The sequence below is a fragment of the Tachyglossus aculeatus genome, chromosome 6 (genome assembly GCF_015852505.1).
Source record: "Tachyglossus aculeatus isolate mTacAcu1 chromosome 6, mTacAcu1.pri, whole genome shotgun sequence".
Classification (NCBI taxonomy): Eukaryota; Metazoa; Chordata; class Mammalia; order Monotremata; family Tachyglossidae; genus Tachyglossus; species Tachyglossus aculeatus.
The window spans coordinates 45,949,558-45,975,433 of NC_052071.1; the positions used below are offsets into that span (position 1 = coordinate 45,949,558).

At 44.4% G+C, this 25,876-nt stretch overlaps 1 protein-coding gene across 1 annotated transcript in view; it reads right to left on the bottom strand.

Moving 5' to 3' along the window:
- Nucleotides 1–25,876, bottom strand: part of F8 (coagulation factor VIII) — a 66,017-nt gene that overhangs the window by 16,332 nt on the left and 23,809 nt on the right. The window contains exons 11-16 of the mRNA XM_038748136.1: nt 19,531–19,751; nt 15,140–15,290; nt 12,379–12,588; nt 4,531–7,495; nt 3,510–3,663; nt 793–1,005 (exon numbers count right to left, since the gene is read on the bottom strand). Coding sequence (XP_038604064.1) covers nt 793–1,005; nt 3,510–3,663; nt 4,531–7,495; nt 12,379–12,588; nt 15,140–15,290; nt 19,531–19,751 — 3,914 coding nt within the window. The remainder of the gene's footprint in view (nt 1–792; nt 1,006–3,509; nt 3,664–4,530; nt 7,496–12,378; nt 12,589–15,139; nt 15,291–19,530; nt 19,752–25,876) is intronic.

Here is a 25,876-nt window from a genome sequence, read left to right on the forward strand (position 1 = left end):
GTCATTAGCCAAATCCTATATCTGCAATTTTTTAATGTAGATTAATGTTTGCCTCCCCCTCTAGTCTGTGAGCTCACTGTGAGCAGGGAATACGTCTGTTTGTTGTTATATTGTGATCTCTCAAGCACTTAGTACGGTGCTTTTCACAGAGTAAGCACTCAATAAGTACGATTGAATTGAATGAATGAATGAATGAATGACCACGCTGCTTCTCTGTGTGCATGTGTGTGCATGTGTGTACATACGTACAAGGCCTGCGTGGCTCAGTGGAAAGAGCCCGGGCTTGGGAGTCAGAGGTCGTGGGTTCTAATCCCGGCTCCGCCACTTGTCAGCTGCGTGACTTTGGGCAAGTCACTTCACTCCTCTGTTCCTAAGTTCCCTCGTCTGTAAAATGGGGATTATTAAGACTGTGAGCCCTATGTGGGACAACCTGATTACCTTGTATCCCCCCAGTGCTTAGAACAGTGCTTGGCACATAGCACTTAACAAATGCCACCATCATTATTATTATTAATATACCATGCACACAACATATCCTCGTTTCCTCACGTTCCTACCTGTAAATTATTTTAGTGCCTTTCTTCCCCGGTAGATTGTAAGGTCTTTAAGGGCAGGGATAGTGTCTACTAATTCTGTTTTACTCTCCAAACCACTTAGAAACCATGCTTTTTCCTCGGTAGGTGTTCGACAAATGTGGTGGTTTGCATTTGCCCCGGTCTAGGAGTACATTGTTCCTGAGAGAAGTGTAAACAGTACGAGCCCAGCTAGTGTAATATAACAGTATCCGCTCACCAGATCAACGTCGGAGAAATAAGCCCAGGCCTTGCAGTCGAACTCGTTCTCGGTGGGAGCCATCTGATGGTGAACCTTCCAGAAGTATTGCCGGATTTCATTGGGCTTCACTTCCTTCCTTCTGGGCTTGGCTTCTTGGCCCCGATCCCCCCCGTAGGAGATGAGGCTAGAATAGAAGGAGTAAGGCCGAGAAGCCCGATTCATGAAAGTCACCTGCAGGAAGGGACAAACAACAGAAAAGCGATCTCTGATGGCACTAGATCCATCAGTGGTATTTATTCAGCCCTTGAGAAGCAGCGTGGCCTGGTGGATAGAGCCCGGGCCCGGGAGTCAGAAGGTCATGGGTGCTAATCTCCGCTCTGCCACTCATCTGCTGTATGCCTGGGTCAAGGCACTTAACTTCTTTAAGCCTCAGTTCCCTCATCTGTAAAATGGGGGTTAAGACTGTGAGTCCTATGTGGGACAGGGATTGTGTCCAGCCCAATTATCTTGTAACTACTCCAGTGCTTAGAACAGTACCTGGCAATCAATCAATCAATCAATCGTATTTATTGAGCGCTTACTATGTGCAGAGCACTCTACTAAGCGCTTGGGAAGTACAAATTGGCAACACATAGAGACAGTCCCTACCCAACAGTGGGCTCACAGTCTCAAAGCACATAGTAAGCGCTTAACAAACACCATAATTATTATTATTAGAGAACTATTATTATTAGAGAAGCAGTGTGGCTCAGTGGCAAGAGCACGGGCTTGGGAGTTGGGTTCGAATCCCAGCTCCGCTACTTGTCAGCTGTGTGACCTTGGGCAAGTCACTTAACTTTTCTGGGCCTCAGTTCCCTCATCTGTGAAATGGGGACTAAGACTGTGAGCCCCACGTGGGACAACCTTGATCACCTTGTATCCCCCCCAATGCTTAAAACAGTGCTTGCCACATAGTAAGCGCTTAACAAATACCATTATTATTATTACCATGTGCAGAGCACTGTATTGAGCACTTGGGAGAGTTCAATACAGCAGAGTTGGTAGACACATTCCCTGCCCACAATAAGCTTACAGTTTAGGGGAGCTAGAATCACAGGCATCACTTTATCAGCCTGAAAGGAACAGACATAACATTTTGATATGTAAGATACACTACGTGATGTAATGGACTCAGGAAAGGGCCATGAGCTTTTCCTATAGACTGTAAGTGCCTTGTGGGCACTTACAGAGTGAGAAGCAGAGAAGCAGCATGGCTCAGAGAAGCAGCATGGCTCAGTGGAAAGAGCACAGGCTTTGGAGTCAGAGGTCATGGGTTCAAATCCTGGCTCCACCAATTGTCAGCTGTGTGACTTTGGGCAAGTCTCTTAACTTCTCTGTGCCTCAGTTACCTCATCTGTAAAATGGGGATTGAGACTGTGAGCCCCCTGTGGGACTTGACACTTAGAACAGTGCTTTGCACATAGTAAGTGCTTAATAAATGTCATTATTATTATTGTGGGCAGGGAAAGCGTATCAACTAACACTGTTGCATTGTAGTCTCCCAAGCGTTTACAGTGCTCTGCACACAGTAAACGATTAATAAATACCATTTATGGATTGATTGGTTATGGGAATGAGCAGAATTTAAAATGTGTGGCTGGAGGACTCCTTGCCCTGCCTTTTGGCTCCAGAATGATTTGACACTTCCGAGCCAGTGGACTTGGCAGCAGGAACCAAGGTGGAGGGAGGCTGGATATTGAAAATGGAAATTCTGGATATAAAGTAAATTTATTGTGGGCAGGGAATGTGTCCGGCATATTGTACTCCCCTAGTCGCTTAGCATAGTGCTCTGCACACAGTATGCGCTCAATAAATATGATTGACTGACTGGTGTTATTTCCAAATAGGACTGACCAGCTGAAAACTGGACACATGGTCATCCTGCTTTAGGAAGATGGCAGCAAGGGCCAATGGACCCTCCTCCAAGTAAGCTATTCTGGTCCTTCTCCACAGTCCCTCTGAACTGTAAGCTCCTTGAGGGCAGAGAACGTGACTACCAACTCCGTTTTACTGTACTCTCCCAAGTTCTGCACATAGTAAGTACTCATTAAATACAATTGATTGATTGATTCATTCCCACCCTGTTTTAATAATAATGATGATGATGATGATTATGGTATTTGTTAAAATGCTTACTATGTGCCAGGCACTGTACTAAGCACCGGGGTGGATACAAGCAAATCAGTTTGAACACAGTCCCTGTCCCACATAATAATAATAATGGCATTTGTTAAGTGCTTACTATGTGCAGAGCACTGTTCTAAGTGCTGGGGGTGGATACAAGATGATCAAGTTGTCCCATGTGGGGCTCGCAGTCTCGATCCCCATTTTACACATGAGGTAACTGAGGCACAGAGAAATGAAGTGACTTGCCCAAGGTCACACAGCAGACAAGCGGCAGAGCCAGGATTAGAACCCATGACCTTCTGACTCCCAAGCCCGGGCTCTATCCACTATGCCATGCTGCTTCTCCTGTTCATATATCCTGCCCTTAAATGGATTCAGTGCCATGAAGTTGTTCTCCTTTCTCCCAGAACTAGTTCCCCGGCTTTGCCCCAATGCACTCTGGAAGTGATGTTAAGCCTTCCAGGGTTTTGGGGTATGAAGAAGCACTTCAGTGCCTCACAATCTCTGAGGACTCATGGATCAGGACCTGTTGAAATTCACCTCCGTCCAACGGTGCCTTTGGAACATACCATGATGTTGTCATTAACTTCCGCCCTGATGTATGGTCCGAGAATCCCTAGGTGCTCCTCTAACTCTCCACGATGTAGTGGCTGAGTGAAAGAGCTGTCCGCGAACTCCTGGAAAATCACTTTCTTATACTGCCAGCCTCCAGCACCCTGCTCCCTGGTAGAAGAAGAAAAAGGCAGTAAATAGAGGTGTGGCTATATCCTAAGATCCCCACAGTCTGATTTCTCTCTTGCTGAGGACCAAAATGACATCTTGTCAAAGAACCTTCCTCTCTGGAGTCTGGGGTCCACTGCTCTGGGGTGTGAACTAATCGATTTCTAACGTCCAAACAAGTACTCCCGCAAGGAGGTCTCATGACCAATTTATAAGACTGGACCAGAGAGAGAATAGAGAGGTTTCATGGATCTTCTCTAAGCTTTGATCCAGAAGAAATAACCAAAGGGATTTATTTCCTTAAACAACTAGATGCCCCCTCCCCTTGGATTTATGTAGTACCGGTCTTTCTTTAAGTCCAGTATTGCAAGTTCGGGCTCAGACTTGCAAATCATTTTCAAGTGTAATTTGATTGAAAAAACATTTTTGAAGTCTCTCACATTTATTAAACTTTGCCTCCTTCTTTCCAACACTACCTAACCAACACAACCTTTCCAAAACTTCATGAAAGCATAAAGAGAAGATACCCACTTCCCTCTCCCCAGGAAGATTCCCTTGAAAACAAAGAAAAGCAGGCTGGTAAGGCGACAAAGAGAAAGAGTCATTTTGTATTTTAAAATGTGGCCTGCCTTTCATTACTTCCAGCCTGATTTCTTTTAGGCCCTGGGAACCTGGCCCGATACTTATTTTCGTGACAGACCTAGGAAGCAGGAGAAGTTAAATCTGAGATTCAAATACGTGATTCCTTCTTTGTAGGCACCTCTGGTTTCGTTTCAGAAATCCAGTCAAGCATGAGCAAGGTCAAAAGTCACAATTTGAGACCATGAGAAAAACCAATGGGTCAGGAGAGTCATTTGTTGGAAAACATACCTGTCATTAAGAAAGTGGGGGGATTTCTGCTTCCCGTAGTCCCAGAGCACCTCGACTGCAGCCAAGAAATAATGCCGGGTTATCTGATTAAAGCCCCGGGGTCCTTGCTCCTCGATCTCCCCATAGATGTCGAAATCTTCCGGTATCGTTTCTATCTGGTAGTCATCTTCAACCGTTTCTATCTTGGGCCAGGAGGAGGAGGTCAATACACTTTCCCCAGGGTTGGGATTCAAGGTTAATGTCTCTGGAGGCCTCTCCAGGGAATCAAGTCCAGAGATAGAGTTTGGGAGCCTTCCTTTGCCACCTTGGGTTTTAACTACTTGACGCCCATCTTTTTCCCCAGCTGAGACCTCTGGCAGAATTCTCCCTCCTTCCTTGGGGATGAGAATGGGGAGGAAATTATTTTCTGGCTGACTATCTTGTGACCTCCACTCCTCCATTCTGTTGGCCATAATCTGGCTTGCCCTTTCCAGAGTGGGAATCTTCTCCGATTCACGGTCGTCCATTTTATCGGGTGCAACATCCTCCTGGGTTTTGGGATGGATGGACTCTTCCAGGAGATTCTGGTGACCAGTGGGACTCAGATGATCTTTGATCCTAATCTCGTTGCTGCTCTCTGATTTGAGTGGGTCGACTAGATGAGCAGTGCCACCAGGGAGTATTTCAGCTTCAATTGTTTCCAAGATGGTGGCGAAGACCAACTTTTCCCTCAGGCTTTGGGGTTCCGTGTGAATGGAAGGGCGAGTTTCCCCTTGAGAATCAGCCTCCCGACCTTCTGCTTTCTCCATGTTTAGAGAGGCCTTTCGGAAGAAATGACTTCCAGCCTCCTCCAGGCTACCTCTTTTTTTGAGCCTGCCATTGTCTCCTGATTGTGGTTGATCCAAAGTTGGGGAGCTAAAGAGGGTTCCGGTCCATTGGGAAAATGCTGAAGACTTTTCAATAGGCACTGAGGTAATGTCTGTAGCAGAGACTCCTTGGCTTCTGCTAGCTGATTTGGGGGATGGGGAGTTGGCAATGGAATTTTCCCCTCTTCCCTCATATCCCACTTTGATGATAGTGTCTTGGAGCCTAGATTTCATCTTTCCTGTTTGCTGAAATGTGGTGGAATTTTCACTTAGCTTATGCCCCTTCTCAGTCTCCTCCAGTGATGTTCCCGGGGATCTTAGGGTCTCCTTTGCCCATCGGGCCCTGCAGATGTGATTGTTTGGGTCACATGGATTTTCCAGAGTTTGAGTCACCGTGTTCACTTTCTTTCCATCTTCTTGAAAGACTGGGTCCTTCTGAAGCCTTGAATTGTTTGCTTGCTCATCAGATTTCCTGCCCAGTAACCTGGTATCCTGAAGTTTGGGGCTGTGGGCCCCTTCAACTAATCTTTCCACTGCTGTATTCTCTCGAAGAATGTCCCCCTCTCTGCTTAGTAAGAAAGACGGCTCCACGAGGTTGTCGAGGGTAGACACTGTACGCAATTCAGGTGAACCCGTCTCCCCTTGATCAGGTGATCCCTCGCGTTCAACCATTTTCTGAAATTTTCTATCTTGCCTCAATTTGTCAACTTCGTGATCGGTCACCAAACTAGGTAGGAAAAGGCTGTCCTTAAATGCCATTTTTTTGAGTTCTGTGCCATCTGTAAATTCACCCACTTCTGGTGTCAACTTATTCTTTAAAGGGAAAGTGTCATTATTGTCCAAAAAGATAAGGCTTTGTGCAGGTCCTTCTGGTTCTTGTTGAGATATGGCAGCCCCTGAGTCTCTCTGTTGATATTTTGCTAATGCTGATGGTGACCCAGTCCTAAAGAGAGGGGAGTCATCCAGAGAAGGTGCGACCATCCCAAGATTCCTGGAACCAAGCGCTAAAGCTCTCACTTTCCTTTTAGGAGCCATTTCTTCTTTTTCTGGTGGAATATCTTCCTTCAACATCACATGACGTGATACATGGCTTAGAGCCGGAGCAGTGGTACTAATGTCCCGATAAGTTTCACTGTCATCTAGAGTCTTCATTTCTTGAGACCTTGCATCATTTCCTATCATAGCATCTAGGCTGACCAATGTTCCATTCTCTTTCTGTAATGTTGGCAGGTCATTAACAGGTTTACTTTCATGATTTCCTGGATGTTTGGAATTGTCGTTTGCCTCTTTCGGTAGGACCAATGCAATGTTTTTGAGGAAAGCAGGACCTGGAGTCATAGTTTCATTGGCTGGCCCATCCTTCTTCAGCAGTATTTCCTCCCTTTCCATCACAGTTTCATTATAATCCAATGACGCCGCATTTGAAGATTTGGTTTTGCTGTCCGTTTCTTGTAACTGCACCGGTAGGGTAGGAGGCGATCCCTTTTTGCTCAAGAAAATGCTGGCCAGTTTGCCAGGTGCCGGCTCCCTTAATTGTCCTAAGGGAGCCTTCTCCCTGTGGTCTGCTCCAGAATTGGGTGAAGTAGTGACAATTTCTGTCATTGCACTAAATTCTCGAGCAGAAGGAGCATTGGTTTCTGGTAAGGTGTTCTCTCTCTGCAGGAGCTCTTTACTTGAATTTAGAGAGCTTGCTCCAGCCTTTTGCCAGGGACTGAACTCTTTGGACGTTCCTTCTTCCTTTCTCTTCATTGCTTCATTTGAAAAATCATCAGGTAAGAACTCATAAGTTGTATCTTCCAGAGCAGGATGGTTTAGGTTGGAATTCTGTCCAACTGGGATTGTAGTTTTCCCAGAGAGTCTTTCAAACGTGTGCACTTGGTTGGTTTCCTGGCATTGGTGACCCCCTTCAGTTGGTGACCCCCCGGGACATGGATCCAGCTCCATTTTCTTATTTCGGAAGCCTCTGGGCTGGATGAAGCTGCCCTCAGTCATTAAGATTGGAATTTCTTCATATTCACTCTCGTAATACTCGTCAGCCATTTTGCAACTGGAGACATTCAGTGAGGCCACCATGCCTCTGTTTCTCAAGTCAGGACTGTGGCAGCCCAGCATCCACACACCTAAGAGTGAGGAAGAAGGAATGGCAGCCGGTAAATCAATCAACCAACACGTGTCTCAGGCAAACGTTGCTATTGCATTCCTTCTGTGGCAAGGTCTTACAAATGAGGCTTTCCCCTGATTAAGGCCTCGTTTCCCCTGCTTGCTCTCCCTTCTGTGTCACCTGTGCCCTTGGATCTGTACCATTTAAGCACGCTCTGAGCACTGTGTTAAGCACTTTGGAGAGTATGATACAATAAAAATAACAGACACGTTCCCTGACCATAATGAGCTTACAGTCTAGGGGCATTATCAGCTGTGTGACTTTGGGCAAGTCACTTAACTTCTCTGTGTCTCAGTTACCTCATCTGTAAAATGGGTATTAAGACTGTAAGACCCACGGGGGACAACCTGATTACCTTGTATCCCACCAGTGCTTAGAACAGTGCTTGGCACATAGTAAGCACTTAATAAATGCCATCATTATTATTATTTATTAAGTGCTTTCTGGTGCACATGGGGATCACTATCTAAGAAGCACTTAGTACAATGCTCTGCTCACAGTAAATGCTCAATAAATACCATTTATTTATGGGATGATTGATTGATGAGGGGGTAAGAAGAATCCTGTTCCTAGAACTACTATGTAGAGCATAGACTGAATTCAAAAGATGCATGCTTCTTATAAGAGGTGTGAAATTAGGGTCCAGAGGCAATATGAGCTGAGGGGGAAGTTGACTTGAACATTGCTTGATGTATTTTTTTAAAATAATATTTATTAAGTACTTACTATGTTCCAGGCACTGTACTAAGTGTCGGGGTAGATGCAAGAGAATCAGGTTGGACACAGTCCTTGTCCCGCATAGGGCTCACAGTCTTAATTCCCCATTTTACAGATGAGGTAACTGAGGTAACAAGTAAAGTGACTTGCCGTAGGTCACACGGCAGACAAATGGCAGAGCCGGGATTAGAATCCAGGTTCTCTGACTGCAAGGCCCGTGGTCTTCCCACTAGACTATCCTGCTTCTCACAGCAAACGTCATCTCCTGCTACTCATTTTGGAGGTTCAGCCACTGTTGAAGAACAGTTTCCCAGCTTCACCATCCACTGCAGCAAAGTAGACCTGCAAAATCTTTATGAAGAAAGAGGTCCCTTAAGGCAGAGACTGGTCAAAAGGTGGTAGAGCTTGAATGAGATAGAAAGGATCCCATTAAATCAGAGCTGAGGCAGTTTGCGTGGGTCAGTGATGGAGGGGAAAGAAAAGTTTGGACTGATGTCTGTCTTGGAGATATGCAGAGAATTTGCATCTCTTTGGCAGCCAGTTCTGCACCTTTCTCCATACAAAGTGACCTCAAGAAAATAAAAACACCCCCCTCTCATTGTGAATAAAGGGACCAAGAATGAACTGTCCAAGGATAATAATAAACACATTTCTGATGAGTCCAAATCTCAAACCATCAAAGAATATTAGAAGCAGTAGTGAATGTTTTAGCCCTTGGCTTATGATTCAAAAGACCTGAGTTTTCATTCAGGTTCTGCCAGTGAATCCCTGTGTCCCATACTGTAGCTTTGGGCAAGTCACTTAACCTTTATATGCTTCCATTTCCCTATCTGCACACTGCATGTCAGGGACCCATCTGTCAGAGGAATGTAGTATTTGTGGAGCTCTTTGAGAGATGTGGGATACTACTGCAGCTCTTTACTGTTGTTCCCTGGCATCCGTTCCGTGAGAAGAGATGCTGAAAGAAAAGGAGCCCAGGGCTTGTTGGCACCAGAAAAGCTCTGAAACGAACTGAGAGAGTTCAAAGCAAAGTCGGTCTAAACTGCCTGACAACAGCGGCAGGGTGATTTATGATGGGCATCCATCGCCTGTCGAAGAGACACCCAGAATGAAGCTCAGAGCTCTCAACTGTTTCCCCAGATGTCAGCTCTGATTACATTCCTGACTTCTTAGCTGTCACCCCCCATTTTCCAGGCCCTCCAGGACAGTAACTTGCCAAACACCAAGGGGAAATCACTGGCACAACGTGTTTGAACGAATTATTAGTCGAACTGATAACTGCAACTGAAACAATCGGGAATTTCAAAAACTGGATTTAGGAGCAAAGATTGAGGAAGAGCTGGCTTTATTCAGCACTGAGAGAGTAATTTGAGGGACTGGGTCTTCAAATCTGTGAAAGGACATTGAGTGAGCAATGGGAAGCAGCTGGGCTGTTTCCATCAGGGGAAAGAGGAATGGCTTTCAATTAGATTAGTTCTTAGGATGCCCTTGTAAGGGTATTAGAATATGCTGCTGAAGGAAATCGTGGAATCTCCTTGGAGAGTTTAAAGAAAAAGGCAAGGAACCATCTCTTTGGAAAGGTCGTATGGATCAGGTGACCTGTGGAAGTACATCCCACTCCTAGGATTCCTGGACCTGCCTAAGAGTCCATGTGCTATCTAATCCAGTGAAATCAATCAATTTACGAGTGCTTACTGCGTGCAGAGTATTGAGAAGCAGCATGGTTTAGTGGAAAAAGCACGGGCTTGGGAGTCAGAGGACATAGGTTCTAATCCCAGCTCCATAATTTGTCTGCTGTATCACCTTGGGCAAGCCACTTAACTTCTCTGGGCCTCAGTTACCTCACCGTTAAGACTGTGAGCCCCACATGGACAACCTGATTACCTTGTATCCACCCCAGTGCTCAGAACAGTTTTTGGCACATAGTAAGTGCTTAACAAATGCCATAATTATTATTATTATTATTACTACTGTACTAAATGATTGGGAGAGTACAATATAACATTCATTCATTCATTCAATCGTATTCATTGAGCACTTACTGTGTGCAGAGCACTGTACTAGGCGCTTGGGAAGTACAAGTCAGCAACATATAGAGACAGTCCCTACCCAACAACGGGCTCACGGTCTAGAAGGGGGACACAGAAACGTTCCCTGCCCACAGTGAGTTACAGGCTAAAAGGGAAGACAGACATTAATATAAATCCATGTTTATACAGATATGTACATAATTATCAATCATACAAAAGGGCCGTGGGGCTGAGGGAGGGGTGAATAAAGGGAGAAAATCCAAGTGCAGTGAAATACATTAACTGCTCATTTACTCATTCTTCCCTACCACATTTCAAAACAAGATTTGATTACCCATATTCAGACCAAAACCCTTTGAAACTGAGGGTTTAAGAAAATCATTTATTCAATTGTATTTACTGAGTGCTTACTGTGTGCAGAGCACTGTACTAAGTGCTTGGGAAATGTAAATTGGCAACATTTTGGGTTGGGTAGATGATCTCTACCCAACAACGGGCTCTCAGTCTAGAAGTGATTATTATTAGTGATAGTAATAGTAATAATAATAAATAGGACAGTTATTAAGCACTTACTATGTCCAAGACTGAGCTTCTTATCTTCCCTCCCAAACCCTGTCCTCTTCCTGACTTTCCCATCACTGTGGACGGCACTACCAACCTTCCCATCTCACAAGCCCGCAACCTCGGTGTCATCCTTGACTCCACTCTCTCATTCACCCCACACATCCAATCTGTCACCAAAACCTGCTGGTCTCACTTCCACAACATCGCCAAGATCCGCCCTTTCCTCTCCATCCAAGTCGCTACCTTGCTGATTCAATCTCTCCCCATATCCCAACTGGATTACTGCATCAGCCTCCTTTCTGACCTCTCATCCTCCTGTCTCTCTCCCCTTCAGTCCATACTTCACTCTGCTGCCTATATTATCTTTGTACAGAAACGCTCTGGCATGTCATTCCCCTCCTCAAAAATCTACAGTGGCTGCCTACCAACCTTTGCATGAAGCAAAAACTCCTCACTATTGGCTTTAGAGCTCTCCATCACCTTGCCTCTTCCTACCTCACCTCCCTTCTCTCCTTCTCCAGCCCAGCCCACACCCTCCGCTCCTCTGCCACTAACCTCCTCACTGGGCCTTGTTCTCGCCTATCCCGTCATCGACCCCTGGCCCACTTCCTGCCTCTGGCCTGGAATGTCCTCCCTTCACATATCCACCAAACTAGCTCTCTTCCTCCCTTCAAAGCCCTACTGAGAGCTCACCTCCTCCAGAGGGCCTTCCCAGGCCAAACCCCCCACTTTTTCCTCTGCTCCTCCTCTCCTCCCCACTGCCCCCACTCCCTCCCTCTGCCCTTCCCCCATCCACTCCCCACGGCATATGTGTATATTTGTACATATTTATTACTCTATTTTATTAATGATCTATATACATCTATAATTCTATTTCTCTATTTTGATGGCATTGACACCTGTCTACTTGTTTTGTTTTGTTGTCTGTCTCCCCACTCTAGACTGTGAGCACATTGCTGGGTAGGGACTGTCTCTATCTGTTGTTAAATTGTACTTTCCAAGTGCTTAGTACAGTGCTCTGCACACAGTAATCGCTCAATAAATATGACTGACTGACTGAATGAACGCTCAATAAATACGATTGAATGAGTGAATGAATGAATGAATGAACGTGCTAGCCCCTGGAGAAAATATAAGGTAATGAGGTCAGACATAGTCTACATCTCACAAGGGGCCCACAATCCATCTTATCTCCATTTGACATAGAAAGAAACAGAGGCGGAGAGGGTAAGTGACTTGCCCAGGGTTATACCACAGGAAAGTAGTGGAGCCAGTATTAGAATCCAGGTCTCTCTTTGAAAAGAAAGAAAAAGTAGCTTTAAAACTTTTCCCCAATTAAAAAAAAAAATGATAATCGTGTCAAGGGGAATCAAATCTAACAGTTCAATTCCCTTCCAGCCACTTCTTTTCTCACTCAGTGTCACCAACCAGAATAATTGCCGTCAGTATTAATATCTTGCTGAGATAGCACGTTCATCTGAATATCTCCTGAGACATCTAAGGTGGCACAGTAGATTTATAGGAGACTGACCTGGGTTTTCCATTGACATGAAGACGGTGTCTCCAGAGAATGGGAAGAGAATAAGGCTGTCCTCAAAGACCGTTTGGTGCTGGAAGGTATACCCAGAGAAGAAGATAGACAGGAAGTTTGTCTGGGCTCCAACGCTCAGGATATGCCAGTATGCCACTTCATGCAAACAGATGGGCAGGTACAAACTGTTGAAAGCGTAGCCATTGATGCCTGCAAAAGCAAAGGAAGGCCCATGATTCATTGATTTTGATAGCTTAGTTGACAGTGATAGTTTTAGCAGCAGACTAACGCTTCCCAAGTAGAAATAAAATTCTCCCCTTATAGATTGTCTCCATTTTAAAAAAATGGTATCGGTTAAGCACTTACTATGTGCCAGGCACTGTTCCAAGAGCTAGGGTAGATACAAGGTAATCAGGTTGGACCCAGTCCACGTCCCACACGGGGCTCACAGTCTTAATCCCCATTTTACAGATGAGGTAACTGAGGCACCGAGAAGTGAGAAGCAGCGTGGCTCAGTGAAAAGAGCCCCGGCTTTGGAGTCAGAGGTCATGGGTTCCAATCCCTGCCCCGCCAATTGTCAGCTGTGTGACTTTGGGCAAATCACTTAACTTCTCTGTGCCTCAGTTATCTCATCTGTAAAATGGGGATTAAGACTGTGAGCCCCCCCTTGGACAACCTGATCACCTTGTAACCTCCCCAGCACTTAGAACAGTGCTTTGCACATAGTAAGCGCTTAATAAAATGCCATCAAAAAAAACAACTCTGCCACAGCTGATGAGTGGCAGAGTTGGAATTCGAACCCAGGTCCTTCTAAGTCCCAGGCCCGTGCTCTATCCACTGGGCCATGCTGTTTCTATTCCTGTTTATTAAAGATCTACTACCAGTTTACAAATATTTTCTGCCAGAAAAGATCCATTAATAATAAGACTTAATCGCTCTGAAAATCTAAAGGAGTAGCAAGCATTCTCTTGAGTAGCGAATAATTTTGGTACACAATGCAATGCTTTCCTTTTCTTTACTCCTTTCTTCTAGATGAAGTTCAATAAGGACAAATGAAAGTTACCACAGAGTTTGGGCCTGAAATCTCCAGGCTCCACCATTCATTCATTCATTCAATCATATTTATTGAGCGCTTACTGTGTGCAGAGCACTTTTCTAAGCGCTTGGGAAGTACAAGTTGCCATCATTACTGGTTGGGGAAAGATGGACTGACAGTAGGGCAGCAGAAAAATACCAGAGTGTCTTAGTGGATTATAAGCTAAATAAGAATATAATGTAATTTAAGAACCAAAAAGAAAATGGGGAAATATAAATGGGAGTGTGACATGCAATGATCAGGAAATATTCCAGTGTAGTCAGACTTTTATTGAAGTACTATATCAAGTTTCCTTTTTTTTCATTAAAAAAAATGGTATTTGTTTAGCACTTACTGTACATCAAGCACTGCTCTAAGTGCTGGGGTAGATTCATTCAATTGTATTTATTGAGCGCTTACTGTCTGCAGAGCACTGTACTAAGCACTTGGGAAGTACAAGTTGGCGACATATAGAGACGGTCCCTACCCAACAACGGGCTCACAGTCTAGAAGGGGGAGACGGACAACAAGACAAAACATGTAGACGGGTGTCAAAACCATCAGAATAAATAGAATTATAGCTATAGGCACATCATTAATAAAATAGAGTAGTAAATATGTACAAGTAAAATAGAGTAATAAATATGTACAAATATATACAAGTGCTGTGGGGAGGGGACGAAGGTAGGGCAGAGGGAGTGGGGGTGATGGGGAGGAGGAGAGGAAAAAGGGGGCTCAGTCTGGGAAGGCCTCCTGGAGGAGGTGAGCTCTGAGTAGGTCTTTGAAGGGAGGAAGAGAGCTAGTTTGGCAGATGTGTGGAGTTAACAAGCACTTAATGTGTGTAGATAACAAGACAATCAGGTTGGACACAGTCCCTGTCCCCCAGAGGGCCCACATTGTAAATCAGAGGATGGAGGATTTAATCTCCATTTTACAGATGGGGTAACTGAGGCACAGAGAAGTTAAGTGACTTGCCCAAGGTCAAACAGCAGGCTAGTGGCAGAGCTGCGATCAGAAGTCAGCTCCTCTGACTCCCAGAGCTGTGCTCTTTCCACTAGGCCACTTTTCAGTCTCCATACTTTAAAAAGAACACAGAAAATTAGAAAGGTTGTAGAGAAATACAACAAAAATGATTAAGGAGCTAATAAAGTATCACAATGATAGATCAGAAAAGGAAAGATTAAAGTAATTGAGATGATCTGGCCTGAAAAGGATAGATGATTTAATAATGCCCTTCAAGTCTATCCACTGGGACAATAAGAGGGACATAGGACATACAGTTTTCTATTTGCACAAAGGACCGGAGGAGAGGAAATAGGCTTAAATTTCAAGAGGAGGAAATCTGATAAGGCATCTGGAAGAATACTTTCCTTTAAGCGTGCTAACCAAGAGGACTCTCCATCCATGAAGATGCCTTAAAGAAGGGTAGTTGAGTAATTCAGCTGACTGGTGAGTTTGTTATGGGCAGGAACTGTTTCTGTTGTTGTAGTGTATTCTCCCAAGTGCTTAGTACAGTGCTTTGCACAAAGTAAGCGCTCAATAAAAACGATTGAATGAACAGAGTCAGGGAGTGGGCCCCTCTGACCTCGTGTGGTTCCTTCTTGCTTTTAGATTCAATTTTTTTTTTCAAAAAACAATTGTTTTATTCCCAGTTGGAGTTTGGGCTCTAGCAAGCAGTCTACTCACTGTTCATCACGTTTGAGGTCTGAAATTCCGGATCCTGGACATCGACGCTATTCGGTTCCGTGCAGAACCGCTGAATGTTCTCTGCTAGGTACCAACTACGGTTCTCATCAAAGATTGAAAACAGAATGATATTCTTCTTGTCTGACATCATCTGGGAAGCAGAGGGAGCAAGGAGGTGTCTGTCACTGGGTTAATAATGATTTATGGTGGAGGCTTTATGACTATATTTACTATAGGAGAACATTAGTTCAATAGCCCTTCCTTCATAAAGTCCTTAAACCCTTATGTTACTCTCTGGGTCACTATGAGACCATATAGCTGGTATTCAATTCTATGTTAACATTTATATTTCTAAACCAATTCTCAGTTCCCGCTCCCCACTAGTCAGTTAATATTTATTGTTGTATTGTACAGTGCTCTGTACACAGTAAGCGCTTAATAAATACGACTGAATGAATGGATAAGAAATGCTTACTGACGGCACCAAAGAAGGTGAACTCAGTTTTGAAAACTTCTTATTGGCTATCCTAAAACGTCTTTCCGGACTAATAGGTTTTTGCAATTGCCCTTACTCGTGGTATTCATACCAAGCTTTGCCATATTAGATAAAAGAGGGAAACTAAAAACGGAAAATCAGATCAACTGAAAGTTAGAGCTAGCCATAGGAAGTGATCAGTGTGTTTTTGGATGGTAAAATCAAAATGAATCTGAATTTGAGACTTCAGTACTCTTTTAAAATTTGATCATTCAGAATGAAAAGTTAGTTTTACATTCCAATACATTCCAAAAAATTCCAAGTAGTTAATACATATTCAATCTTTAGATTGTGATTTTCATGGATGAATATGAATATTGCCCAAAATCTTAAACTTATCCAGTCTATCCCTGTTAAAAACACCATCATCATTATCATTAGGAGGAGTGTGGGAAGATATGCATCAGGTTAAAACAGGCTCCCACCTTTTATATATATATAAATATATATGCACTCACAATCTCAGAGACATTCATTCATTTCCCCATTACTTCCTCTTAGGGCTTAGAACAGTGCTTGGCACATAGTAAGCACTTAACAAATACCATTATTATTATTACTCACACCCATTAATAGAAAAGAAACTCACAGACTCACATTTTCCTCTCAGGGGAAAAGGAAAATTCCAAATTCAGGCTCTCAAGTTACTTTTAAAACCTCTCAGAAAATGACCAAAAAATGGCATTAAACTGGATTGGTTCTCCAACGTGATCAGTGGTATTTATTGAGTGCTTACTCTGTGTAGAGCACTGAGCTAAACCCTTGGGAGAGTAAAATCCAACATTATATTTTGCTCACAGATTCTCCCCTCAAGGGGAGAAATGGCTCCAGCTGAACATTTGAGGAAATTCACCCGCTCACACCCCCAGCTTTTTGCAAGTGCCTCAGTGATTCAAAATCTACCTCATCGGATTCAAGGCTGCTAGGGAAGCTTTTAAAAACTCAGAGAGGTTAGTGACTCTTTGGATTGCCAATTCCAACGACTCTCTTCCATTAACATGAATAATGGAGAATTGGCTATAATTGCTTTAGGTCGTAGCTTAAAGTGATCTTTTCAAACGCTTAAAATTGAGAAAAAGAAAAATCTGCATTTTGGTTTGGAGCAATAAGGTACTTGTTATTGAGGGTTGAGTGGCCATTCACAGGCTCTGATGCCTCACTTTCCTTAAAGTGCCATTAAGCTTGCTGATAGTTTCCATAGTCCTTCATCAGAATGTCTCTTTGAAACCTAGCAGTTAGGCCATTTCAAAAGCTACCTCACCAAAACATTTAAAATTTGTTTCGAGGGGCGGGGAAAGGGAATTAATTGAACATGGTCTTTCATCTTACACCCCCAAAGACCAAAACTATAGAAAATACATTGTATTTCACTATAAACTTTTTATAGGAATTTCTTTATAACTGAAAAATGATAAATGCATTTATAACAGTCATATTCAGTCAAAATTCAAATGCAACTTTAGGGTACCATAGAGTTGTTTTTCTAAGAGGTGAGAAGTAGCTGGCTATTTGGGGAAACATAAATATCTTGTTTTCCCTAATGTGATAGTATATATTGTGAGATCAGAGATATAAACTCTAGCCAGCTACTGCCAAAAGAAGTAATTGCTGCATTAGGATGTGCCCACCTAAGTCATGTGGCTCACTAAGAATATCATTTTAGTTCTCTGTCTCCCCCTTCTAGACTGTGAGCCCACTGTTGGGTAGGTACTGTCTCTGTATGTTGCCAACTTGTACTTCCCAAGTGTTTAGTACAGTGCTCTGCACACAGTAAGCGCTCAATAAATATGATTGAATGAATGAATGAGCAGACTAAAAGCTCATATTAACTTGTACTAAGCTTAAACCTTCTTGGTATTATTGTCCCCAGAATTATAAATAATTTACTATATGGTGGCAGCCAACAGGATAGATGTACCATTGTACCTTAAAACAGAAACATCTAGAAGAACAGAGACAGTGCATGGGTGTGCTCTATACAACACCTAGTAGATTGTGGGTACTCATTATATATTACACAGGAATCCTAGTATTCCCTTTCTCAGCCTCTCCCCACCTCCAAGAGGCACATCTCCTCCGAGGCCTTCCCTGATTATGCCCTAAATTCCTGTTTTCCCTCTCCCTCCTGTGTTGCCCTGACTTGCTCCCTTTATTCACCACTTATCCTGCCCCCGAGTCCCACAGCGGTTATGTACATATCCGTAATTTATTTATACTAATGTTTGCCTCCCCCTCTAGACTGTAAGCTCATCTTGGGCAGGGAATGTGTCTGTTATGTTGTCGGGTTGAACTCTCCCAAGTGCTTAGTACAGTATCCCGGCTCTGCCAATTGCCAGCTGTGTGACTTTGGGCAAGTCACTTCACTTCTCTGGACCTCAATTCCCTCATCTGTAAAATGGGGATGAAGACTGTGAGCCCCCCGTGGGACAACCTGATCACCTTGTGACCTCCCCAGTGCTTAGAACAGTGCTTTGCACACAGTAAGCACTTAATAAATTCTATCATTATTATTATTATTACCCTGCACACAGTAAGCTCTCAATCAATATGATTGATTGATTGACTGTGACTTGTGAGGAGCGTCTAATCAAAAATGCAAGGAAGGGGCATGAGTGCCTGCTGTGTTGCAAGACTAAAGGGGTCTGTGCTGCTTGGCAACAACATCTCTTTCCAGTGTGGCAATAATGATGATGATGATAATAATATTATTACTACTACTACTACTACTACTACTACTATCATCATCATCAATCGTATTTATTGAGTGCTTACTGTGTGCAGAGCACTGTACTAAGCACTTGGGAAGTACAAATTGGCAACATATAGAGATAGTCCCTACCCAACAGTGGGCTCACAGTCTAAAAGGGGGAGACAGAGAACAAAACCAAACATACTAAGAAAATAAAATAAATACTACTACTACTACTACTACTACTACTACTACTACTACTACTACTACTACTAATTCATTCATTCATTCATTCAATCAATCAAATTTATAGAGCGCTCCATCCGGTCAGTCATTCAATCATATTTATTGAGTGCTTAGTGTGTGCAGAGCACTAAACTAGGCGCTTGGGAAATTACAATACAGCAATAAAGAGAGACAATCCCTACTCACAACAAGCTTGATGATGTTGTATTTATTAAGCTCTTTCTATGTTCCAGGCACTGTACTAAGCCCTGGGTTGGGTACAAGCAGATCAGGTTGGACACGGTCCCTGTCCCACTCTTAATCCCCATTTTATGGATGAGGTAACTGAGGCCCAGAGAAATGAAATGACTTGCCCAAGATCACCCAGCAGATAAGTGGCGGAGCCGGGATTAGAACCCAGGTCCTTCTGACACCCAGGCCTGGGCTCTACCCACTAGGCAACAGTGCTTCTCTGTAGCAAGGAATGAAGCTGCTAGAATGTACCTCAAGGGATTCCTGCAGACACACGCACACGTGTGTCTCCGGACCAACGTTCCTTAGCAGGATATCAACCGATGGCATGCGTGGCTCAGTGGAAAGAGCCCGGGCTTGGGTGTCAAAGGTTGTGGGTTCTAATCCCAGCTCTGCCCCTTATCAGCTGTGTGACTTTGGGCAAGTCACTTAACTTCTCTATGCCTCAGTTACCTCATCTGGAAAATGGGGATGAAGACTGTGAGCCCCTGATTACCTCGTATCTCCCCCAGCACTTAGAACAGTGCTTGGCACACAGCAAGTGCTTAACAAATATCAAAATTATTATTATCATTAAATTATTATTTACTGAGCACTTACTGTTGTAAGGGTTCCATGGCCAGCACCCCAATTCGGCCCAGTTTGGGCACCATTTTGGGCAAGCAGAGGGGAGGGAGAGGGGAGACTTACCTGGTTTCCCCTTTTATCCATTGATCCTTTAAAGCAGATGAGAAGTGGGCCGATGAGCCCGGAGGCCAGGTCTCGCTCCGGGTCGATGGAACTGGAGTAGAAGCGAGTCAGGCAGCGGGCATCAGACTTGGTTGGCCCGTCCTCTGCAGTCACGGTCCATAGGTACTTAAACGTCTCACCAGGAGAAATCGGAAAATCCTTCAGCTCCTTAAAACTTGCTCCTGCCCCAGAATCAGTCAGACCAACAATCGATGGAATTTACCGATCGCTTACTGTGTATAGAGCATTGTATTAAGTATTTGGGAGAGTAGAATAGATTGCTAGACATGATCCCTGCCCTCTCGAAACAGATTCAATAGAATCAACAAAAGAATCAAGCGCATAGTACAGTGCTCTGTACACAGTAAGTGCTCAACAAATACGATTCAATGAATAAATCTCCTTTTGGGAAAAGGAGAAACTATTTTCATTCATCGGGATCTTCAGGGCACTAAACTGACTCACATTGCTTCCCCAGGAAGACTTTAAGAACATGAGATTATTGTTCTTTTGGAGTATTTGGAAGGAATATGATCTCTCATCTAAACTAAGAGTCAGTAGTGGAGCAACTAGTCAGTGACACAGTTTGCTGTGTCCTAAAGAATCATCAATCGTATTTATTGAGCGCTTACTGTGTGCAGAGCACTGTACTAAGCGCTTGGGAAGTACAAGTTGGTAACATATAGAGACAGTCCCTACCCAGCAGTGGGCTCACAGTCTAAAAGGGGGACACAGAGAACAGAGAACAAGAATTAGGCGGTGATGCAGGAATCTCTCCTGAAGTGAAGAAAGCAAGGAAATAGAAACTGTGGAGAGAGAAGTCCCTGAAACAGAAGTCCATGATTGAACTGGGATGGGGGAAAAAGGGAAAGCGTGATGAGAAGTGAGTGTTCAAGCAATATATCCTCCTAGCTCCACAACACTGCTACTTGAAAAATGATGCAAGGGTGTCGACATCAGGAAGCTAAGGTGATACATCACGACTATGATGCCAACTAGCCCAGAAGCAGCATGACCTAGCGGAAAAAAACACAGGCCTGGAAATCAAAGGACTTGGGTTCTTATCCCAGCTCTACCCCTTACTAGCTGCTTGACCTTGAGCAAGTCACTTAACTTCTCTGTGCCTCAGTCTCCTTAACTGTAAAATCTGTTCTCCTTCCTACTTAGACTGCCAAGTCTGTGGGAGCAGGAGCTGCTTTTGACCTGATTAACTAGTATCTACCCCAGTACTTAGAACAGTGCTTGACACATAGTAAGTGCTTAACAAATATTACACTCCCTCCCCCCACCACCCATTCTAAAGAAGTAGTATAACTGCCAGGAGAAACCACCAGCTCTACTTTAGGCCTTGCCCTAGGCTAGGCATGCAGGAATGGAGTCCTTATGCCCGTATTCATTCATTCATTTGTATTTATTGAGCGCTTACTGTGTTCAAAGCACTGTACTAAGCACTCGTGAGAGTACAATATAACAATACACAGACACATTCCCTGCCCTCAGAGAGCCCCTACGTAAAAGAATGCTCTCACTCTTCATATTCAATTACTTTCCTCTCTTCAAAGCCTTCTTTTTTTTGATGGCATTTATTAAGCGCTTACTATGTGCAAAGCACTATTCTTCCAACTAGACACTCATTTCCTCTTATCCCACTCACTTCTGCGTTGCCCTTGCTCCAGTTTTTCACCTCTCTCTCAGCCCCAAATCACTTATGTACCAATCCGTAATTTATTTGTTATCTTAATCTGTCTCCCCCTCTAGACTGTAAATTCACTGTGGGTAGGAAACGTGTCTATCACCCTCTGAAGTACCCTCCCAAGTACTTAGCCTAGTGCTCTGCATGCAGTAAGTGCTCAATAAATGTGATGTAATGATTGATTAATTGATTCATTCATTCAATCGTATTTATTGAGAGCTTACTGTGTGCAGAGCACTGTACTAAGTGCTTGGGAAGTAAAAGTTGGCAACATAGAGAGACAATCCCTACCCAATAGCGGGCTCACAGTCTAGAAGGGGGAGAAAGACAACAGAACAAAACATATTAACAAAATTAAATAAATAGAATAGTAAATATGTACAAGTAAAATAAATAGAGTAATAAATCTGTACAAACATATATACAAGTGCTGTGGGGAGGGGAAGGAGGTGCGGCAGGGGGATGGGAGGGAGAGGAAGGAGGGAGCTCAGTCTGGGAAGGCCTCCTGGAGGAGGTGAGCTTTCAGTAGGGCTTTGAAGGGAGGAAGAGAGCTAGCTTGGCGGATGGGCAGAGGGAGGACATTCCAGGCCCGGGGGAGGACGTGGGCCGGGGGTCGACGGCAAGACAGGCGAGAACAAGGCCCAGTGAGGAGGTTAGTGACAGAGGAGCGGAGGGCACGGGCTGGTCTGGAGAAGGAAAGAAGGGAGGTGAGGTAGGAGGGGGCGAGGTGGTGGACAGCCTTGAAGCCGAGAGTGAGGAGATTTTGCCTGATGTGTAGGTTGATTGGTAGCCACTGGAGATTTTTGAGGAGTAGAGTAACATGCCCAGAGCATTTCTGCACAAAGATGATCCGGGCAGCAGCGTGAAGTATAGATTGAAGTGGGGAGAGACAGGAGGATGGGAGATTGGAGAGGAGGCTGATGCAGTAATCCAGTCAGGATAGGATGAGAGATTGAACCAGCAGGGTAGCAGTTTGGACAGAGAGGAAAGGGCGGATCTTGGCGATGTTGCGGAGGTGAGACTGGCAGTTTTTGGTGATGGATTGGATGTGAGGGGTGAACGAGAGAGCAGACTCGAGGATGACACCAAGGTTGCAGGCTTGTGAGACGGGAAGGATGGTAGTGCCGTCAACAGTGATGGGAAAGTTAGGGAGAGGGCAGGGTTTGGGAGGGAAGATAAGGAGTTCAGTCTTGGACATATTGAGGTTTAGATGGCGGGCAGACATCCAGACGGAGATGTCTTGAAGGAGGGAGAAGACACGAGCCTGAAGGGAGGGAGAGAGAGCAGTGGCAGAGATGTAGATTTGGGTGTCATCAGCGTAGAGATGGTAGTTGAAGATTGATAGCTCATGATGGGGGGAACTGACTAAGTATTAATCGAACTCCAAGAAGGGAAGATAACAGGGTGAGGCACACTTCCATCAACATGCTCACAGTCTCAGACAGTGGGCTAGAGAGGTGTATGGTTGGAAGTTGTTGAAGTTGCTGGCTGGCAAAAATGGAGAGCAGGAATGTTGTCTTTGAGCAGAGGTGTGGGGGTGATTGAAATAACTGTTATACTCTCCCAAGCCCTTAGTACAGTGCTCTGCACATAGCAAGTGCTCACTAAATATGATTGATTGGGATACCAAGAGCGGTGACTGTCAAAGGGGTGACTGTGACCGAAAAATGCAAGCAAATCAGTCCCATAAAAGTCATATTTTTATATGCATCCGCTGTGGAATGGATTGTTAGCTGGGCATAAATAAATATTTTCAGCCACAATTGCACTCATGAGCTATTCAGTAGCTGGTACCATTGTTATTGTCAACTACACACACACACACACACACATGCACATGCACACACACACATGTCTACAGACCATCTTCCTTATCAGAATATCAATCAGTGTTATTTATTGAGCACTTACTGTCACAATACTTAAGTGCTTGAGAAAGTACAATACAATAGAGTTGGTAGATATATTTCCTGCCCACTGTGAGCTTAAAGTCTACAGGATATTGCAAGTCTGAGGAAATATACATTATTCTAGATCTGAGTGAGAAATAGCATATTTTTCCACAAGTACAGGGAGAGGAAGAGATCATTCAGGAAAATTCAGAGTTCCCAAATGCGTATTAAATAAAGTCCCGGTCCATTTTTTTCCCTAGTCAAGATTAAATTATTTATGGCTTAACACTAATCTTTATAGCAACAAATGGGAAAAAGGGGAAGTTTAGGATGGCTTCTGGGGAAGTCCAAGGAAAATATACTGGGGCCCCAAATTCCCATCTTTAACTCCACCACAATTCCCTTCATTCATTCATTCATTCATTCAATTGTATTTACAGTGCAGAGCACTGTACTAAGTGCTTGGAAAGTACAATTCAGCAATAGAGAAAATCCCTACCCAACAACAGGTTCACAGTCTGGAAGGGGGGAGACAGACAACAAAACAAAACAAGTAATAAAATAAATAGAACAATAAATATGTACAAATATGCACAAGTGCTGAGGGGTGGGGAGCGGGGTAGAGCAGAGGGAGGGAGTTGGGGGAATGGGGAGGGGAGGAGGAGCAGTGGAAAAGGGGGGCTCAGTCTGGGAAGACCTCCTGGAGGAGGTGAGCTCTCAGTAGGGCTTTGAAGGGGGGGAGTGAGGTAGTTTGGAAGATGTGAGGGAAGGCATTCCAGAGGCCAGGGGTCGACAGCGGGACAGGCGAAGTTGAGGCCCAGTGAGGAGGTTAGCAGCAGAGGAGCTAAGGGTGTGGGCTGAGCTGGAGAAGGAGAGAAGGGAGGTGAGGTAGGAGGGGGCGAGGGGATGGAGAGCTCTGAAGAGGAGAGTGAGGAGTTTTTGCTTGATATGAAGGTTGATAGGCAACCACTGGAGATTTTTGAGAAGGGGGGTCACATGCCCAGAGCACTTCTGTACAAGAGAACCCGGGCAGCAGAGTGAGGTATAGACTGAAGTGGGGACAGGCAGGAGGATGGGAGATCAGAAAGGAGGCTGATGCAGTAATCCAGTCGGGATAGGATGAGTGATTTTACGCAGGAGAGAAAATGAGTTCGAGCGGGAAACTTAAGATATTTCTAAGTAAAGAATGGTTCAATAGGTCCCAGCAGATGGCAGCAACAGCCCTTTGAAGGTAACCCTTACCAAATTCTCTTGTGGGTTTTTTTAAGCGCTTACTGTGTGCCAAGCACTGTTCTAAGCGCTGGGGAGCTACAAGGTGATCGGGTTGTCCCACGGGAGGCTCACAGTCTTAATCCCCATTTTCCAGATGAGGGAACTGAGGCCCAGAGAAGTGAAGTGACTTGCCCAAAGTCACACAGCTGACAATTGGTGGAGCCGGGATTTGAACCCACGACCTCTGACTCCAAAGCCCGGGCTCTTTCCACTGAGCCACGCTGCTTCTCTCAGAGAAACGCTCTGGGCATGTGACCCCCGCTTCTAAAACATCTCCAGTGGTTGCCTATCAACCTTCATATCAAGCAAAAATTACCAATTACCAAACCCTGCCATCCTAGGCGATTCCTTGGTATCCCATCTGCATTTTAGCAACTCTCGTTTCCCAAGTCCCACTCCTCCCAGTATTCCTAGTAGCCTTCAGGGGAATAGCAGTTTATTCTAATGGATAGAGCCCAGGCCTGAGAGTCTGAAGGCCCTAGGCTCAAATCCCAGCTCCGCCACTGGTCTGCTGTGTGACCTTGGACAAATCACTTCACCTCTGTGTGCCTCGATTACCTCATCTGTAAAATGGTATAATGGGGATTAAGACTGTGAGACCCATGTGGGATGTGGACTGTGTCCACCTTGATTAGCTTGTATCTGCCCGAGTGCTTAGAACAGTGCTTGGCAGCCTGCCTTAGTGAAAAGAGCACAAGCTTGGGAGTCAGAGGATGGGGGTTCTAATCCTGGCTCCACCACTTGTCTGCTGTGTAACCTTGGGCAAGCCACTAACTTTTCCGTGCCTCAGTTATGTCATCTGAAAAATGGGGATTAAAACTCTTAAGCTCCACCTGGGACAACTTGATTATTTTGTACCTACCCTAGTTCTTAGAGCAGTGCTTGGCACATAGTAAGTGCTTAACAAATACCATTATTATTATTAATAATAATAAACAAATACCATTACAAGACAAATCAGAGAGTGTGGGAGAAAACCCAAGTTCTATTTCTGACACAGATTTACCATGGGCTTTACTCCTCACTCCTTAATTTCTTCGCCTGAGTGGAAAAAATAAAATACTTGCCCGTGGCCCTCTTAAATGAGAGGCACCGTGAGAATTTCATGTAAAATTTGCTCTAAATTCGAGGAATTAATTTACCTAGTCTTTTCTTGAAGAGGAGGAAGAGAAAGAATTGTATCACTTCTGATACCACATAGTTGGGATTCATTTCTTCATGCGTGCTTTTCCCGTTTGATGATAATGATGATGGTATTTGTTAAGGGCTTACTCTGTGCCAAGCACTGTTCTAAGCGCTGAAGTACTAGTATAGAACAGGAATTTCCTTCACTGCTCACCTTCCATCCAGTCAAATCACATAGCATCACTTAGAGAAGCCGCGTGGCTCAGTGGAAAGAGCTCGGGCTTTAGAGTCAGAGGTCATGAGTTCAAATCCTGGCTCCGCCACT